We start from the raw sequence: 4,432 nt of genomic DNA, 5'->3' as shown, positions 1-4,432 counted from the left end.
ACCTAAGCAGAGATCCATTATTTTGATGCACCTAACATGAAATATGGTGTGCTTACCATGGATGATTGGATAATGGCCGAGCTTTCAAACAATTACTTGTAATGCACGTCGTAGTGTCACATGATTCAGTCACTTTCAAGCGATATCTTGTTCTGGACGGAAGTATCTTTGCATGGAGTGGTTAACTGAATTCATACAAATCATCACATCTCTACATTATTATATATGTCACAGTTAAGCGACGTGGTATGCATACGCCTTTTTCAATGTGACACCAATTTCAACAAATGGGGTGAACGGCGCTGTTTCATAATAGACCTCCTTGAAATTATTGCAGAGAGCTGGCATCCATCCATATGCAATCCCTTCATATGGGGCGGCCCACAGGGCAGGTGTTGCCATTCATCCAACCTCTTGACCATGAATTATGGTTATTATATCTTTAAAATAATTGGGGATTGTTGAATGATTGATGGAATGAGTGAAGTCGGCCAATTTTCAAAATTTAAAAACAATAAAATTTGGATATAATTAGGATTTAAAATTGATTATGGTACATCATACTCTAAATTCTTAAATGAATTATAAAAAATTCATGGCTAACCATATTCAGACAACTAGCAAAAAAACTATTATAATATTAAACAGTTCTCCAGTAGAATCTGCAGCCACAATGTTTGTTTAGTATTTATAGAATGCCATACAATTAGTAGCCAGAGCTAGCAACTGATGCGAGCCAATCCATCCTCCCCTTTGTTCAATTCCAGCTGGTGAAAAGTTTAAAGGGGCATAGAATTAAAATGATGAAGAATGTTGTGGTTGCAGTGGATGAGAGTGAGGAGAGTATGCGGGCCTGTGAATGGGCCTGCAAACATCTCTCAGCAATTGAAGCAGGAAAAGTAAATGAAACAACAGATATCCAGCAGCAGCAGCAATTGTATAACTTGATTCTCATCCATGTCCAGTCAACTGATTCCTCTTTTTCTGCGGGTCCTGGTAATTACTTTCAAAACTTTTTGGAATTTGCCCATTTCTCAACCTGCTCTGTTTTTTGGGATTCTGTAGTCTAAATTATCTGTACTGTCCATGCAGCTTATATTCTAAGCAATCAAGTTTTTGAATTTCTGGACTTGGATGCAAAGAGGAGCACCCAAATGGTATTAAACCGAGCTCTGAAGATCTGCGATCGTTATGGTGTTAAGGCAGAGACCCATGTTGTGACTGGTGAGGCCAAGGAGAGGATATGCGAAGCAGTGGCTAAATTGGGGGCACATTTGCTGGTCGTGGGAAGCCATGGGCATGGTGGTTTTATTAGGTAGTTATTTACTGTAATCTGTAATTTTTATTGTTGTATCTATTCAAAATAAATTTGCAGATTCATGTGTGTAATTATGTGATTTACTATTTGCAGAGCAATCAGGGGCAGTGTGAGTGACTATTGCAGCCGGAATTCCAAATGCCCTGTTGTGGTTGTCAACAAAAAAGTGTTTTCAGAATAGAATTCCAAATGCCTGGGAGTGATTTGTGATTTCATCTTTTAGTGCCTGTGGGTTTCTTCCATCAGGAATTGAAAGATTGTGCGCTTTTGGGGAGGCTGTGTGGAACAAAATAGAGGGCTATGATGCTAATATAAAACTTTGTAACTTTGTAAAGAGTTCAACTTCTGTACTTCCTGTGACTAACTGAATAAAAATTATTTTGTCAAATATTCTTCCAAGGCTTGATCTTATCAGTTCTCAGTAGTATTGAAATACATATAGAGGATATAATATTCGTACTACACGCTTCATCACACCAGTCTTAAGAAATACACCAACCATTATCAACTCTAACTACCATAAATATATTTTCTACTGGCAGATTCAAATAACTACCATAAATATATTTTCTACTGGCAGATTCAACCGAAGGAGTTACTTGAATGGTCGTTGCCATTGCAATTGCTATTGCTAATGGGTATTTAATTAATTTAATGTAAGAAGTGCCTACCATTACCTTTACTGAGAGATTTGGAGCATGCCCATGTTCATGCCACTCTTTTGCACAGCCACTCTTGTGCACAGCCAATTATGATGTAAGTTCTATTGGAAAGAAGCAAACAGAGGGCCAGGATTGACACTGTACAGGTCTACGCCTACCTACCTACTCAGGATCAGGATTTATGTCTCTCTTCTGGAAAAAACCTATAATTTCTACAGAGAGTTATTACATTCTCTCCCTGAAATTAAAAGTTTATTAAGGAGATCTGTTCGAACTCAATTGCATTAGAGGATTTTGCACCCAATGCCGAGCTGTTTTACAAGCTTTTATTCTGATTGGCCAATTGTCAGAGGCTCAAACAGCCTTAAAAGACACTGAAACCAAAGGCCATGCACTTTGCACTGATGGCGTAACCATCAACAGTATTCTATGGGTTATATTTTTTTGGGCATATTCTTGGGTAAAATTTGTTCAGAATTTGGAGTGGAAATAGTGGAAATTTGTTGGAATCATAGTTTTGATTTGTAAACTTCTCATAGTTTTAGTAAGTCGAATATTTTTAGGATTTTTAGGGTGCTAAATTTATATCTAATCAAAAATACATTTTAAATAAAACTTTAATTTTCTTTTCCCAGCCTCTCAGATGGACTTTAGCCTTCGATTAAAGGTTTTGATCTGTTCGTAGGATGAGAGACGATCAATTTTATTTAAAAAGTCCTGTAAACTTTGGGTTTTAATTTGTTATTTTGCAAATACGATGTTTTCCGCGAAGACACTGTGAATCATGCTCGAGGTGTGAGACGGTAGTTTTGTGCTGTTTTTTAAATAAAGGAGAACTTACAGGAGCCACATGTCTTCCATTGGATCTGTTGTTGTTGGTCATCATGAATGGATTTTACTATTTTTTCATTTTTGGGTTGGTCATAGTGATTGGTGCTAAATGTTTTTAGTAATTTTATGTCTGGTTTTTTATTAGAATTTGGTAAAATATTTTTGATGTTGTTTTTTAAAATTTGTATTTAAATTTATAAATAGATATAATATTATAAAAAAAAAATTTGGCACTTGGATTGTGCATAGTTTATAGATCAAACTAGTAATTCCAATAAATTTTTGTTAGGGTAAATTTAACTTAAAAAACGATCGAAAAACCTCTCAAACCTAGAACATTTAGACTATGACTTGGTAATGATTTGTCATTACCAACATCCGTCGAGGATTTTCCAGAGGAGAGTTGAACACTTTATCTTCCAAGCTGGAGTTGCTGTATAAGGCCTGGAACAGTGGCTTGAGAGAGGGGAGGCGCACGACGACCGAGTGGAGGTGCTCTGCAGATATCATCCAATCTGGGGAGAGCTGTGTGGTATGACTGGCCATTCACAGGTGCGTTAATCTCGCATGCATTTCAACAGCTGTAGCTCATGCTCCTTACCCATCTAGCCGCTAAATCATATATTACTCTCTGTTATTCCTGCCTATCTCTGAATGCTTCATATTTTCTTCATTATCTTCCCTATGATATATCCTATCTAGCACTTTTGCTCCATGCTGCATCACTATCTGCCACCTGAAATTATCTGCCTAGCTCATATTCTACCAGTCACTCTCTACCTATGGCATTCGTCTGCATGACTCTTTCATCGCTGTGTTGAGTCTTTTCCTGGCTGTTTTCTTCTGTTTTGCACCTCGGTTTCGGTTCGTCGACACTTCCAGGTATGATTATCTGTCCTTCGATATGCTTTCAATATAATTGTTTTTGGATTTAGATCAATGGGGTAGTTTTTGTATACTGGAGTTAGACATCTGGGAGTGTATATCAAATTATATAGTCTCTACATGTATCTATTTTCTTCTAGTCAGAATCTCTCATTTGAGGAAAGTTGTATTTTCCTATGCTATATGGATTTGTCCCATATCTGATAGAGCAGTCACTTGCTGGTCATGGATTCGGGCTATTAGATTACAGAGCTATTGCATAATATCAAAACCATGTTCTGAGTTTCGATTTAAACTTGGGCCATGGTGGTGTGTATGTGAGAAGTTTTTCTGTTGCTGTATAGTATGTCAGGAAGAGGTGTCATGAGGGTTTATGTGATAATCTGAGTTGTGTAATTGTGGTTTACTTCGTCTCTGTTTTTCTGTGGAATCCTTTTCGGTCCGTTCCTATTGCCTCTCTATTGTTTTTGGCTCCGGGTTCTCTCCTGTATCCATTTCTGGGTTTTTCGTCCTGGTTCTCTGGTTTTGGTTTCCGGTTATTGGTTACCGGTAATTGGTTTTCGGTAATTGATTTGAATTTTACCACCTTAGGTAGAGCATTCTAGATTCAAATCAATTGCATTAATTTCTATCAAGCCATTTCAGGACGAGTGTTAATGCTGATATCTATTGACGCCGTCATAGTTTGATTTTATCCCCATCATGACGTATGCTTGCGCTTGATGATGTCTATCAT

General features: G+C 37.4%; 1 protein-coding gene across 1 annotated transcript; it reads left to right on the top strand.

Annotated features, from left to right (window-relative positions):
• Positions 1 to 666: 666 nt before the first annotated feature.
• On the top strand, positions 667 to 1,706 carry LOC149201684 (universal stress protein A-like protein). Its single transcript, XM_089399792.1, has 3 exons — positions 667 to 996; positions 1,093 to 1,315; positions 1,412 to 1,706. The coding sequence occupies exons 1-3, from the start codon at positions 801 to 803 to the stop codon at positions 1,497 to 1,499; spliced, it is 507 nt and encodes a 168-aa protein (XP_089255918.1). The 5' UTR covers positions 667 to 800; the 3' UTR covers positions 1,500 to 1,706.
• The last annotated feature ends 2,726 nt before the right edge of the window (positions 1,707 to 4,432 follow it).

Source organism: Pinus tabuliformis, chromosome 2_1 (assembly GCF_031772625.1).
Source record: "Pinus tabuliformis cultivar Carrire ecotype Pingquan chromosome 2_1, CPIR1, whole genome shotgun sequence".
In the NCBI taxonomy this organism is placed as follows: domain Eukaryota; kingdom Viridiplantae; phylum Streptophyta; class Pinopsida; order Pinales; family Pinaceae; genus Pinus; species Pinus tabuliformis.
Note: the sequence above shows the minus strand (reverse complement) of the source record. Positions and strands in the feature narration are given on the sequence as shown.

Coding starts and splice junctions, on each gene's coding strand:
- LOC149201684 (XM_089399792.1), top strand. CDS start 801: ATGATGAAGAATGTTGTGGTTGCAGTGGATGAGAGTGAGGAGAGTATG. Junction 997..1,092: donor CTCTTTTTCTGCGGGTCCTG/GTAATTACTTTC, acceptor CTGTCCATGCAG/CTTATATTCTAAGCAATCAA. Junction 1,316..1,411: donor GGGCATGGTGGTTTTATTAG/GTAGTTATTTAC, acceptor TACTATTTGCAG/AGCAATCAGGGGCAGTGTGA.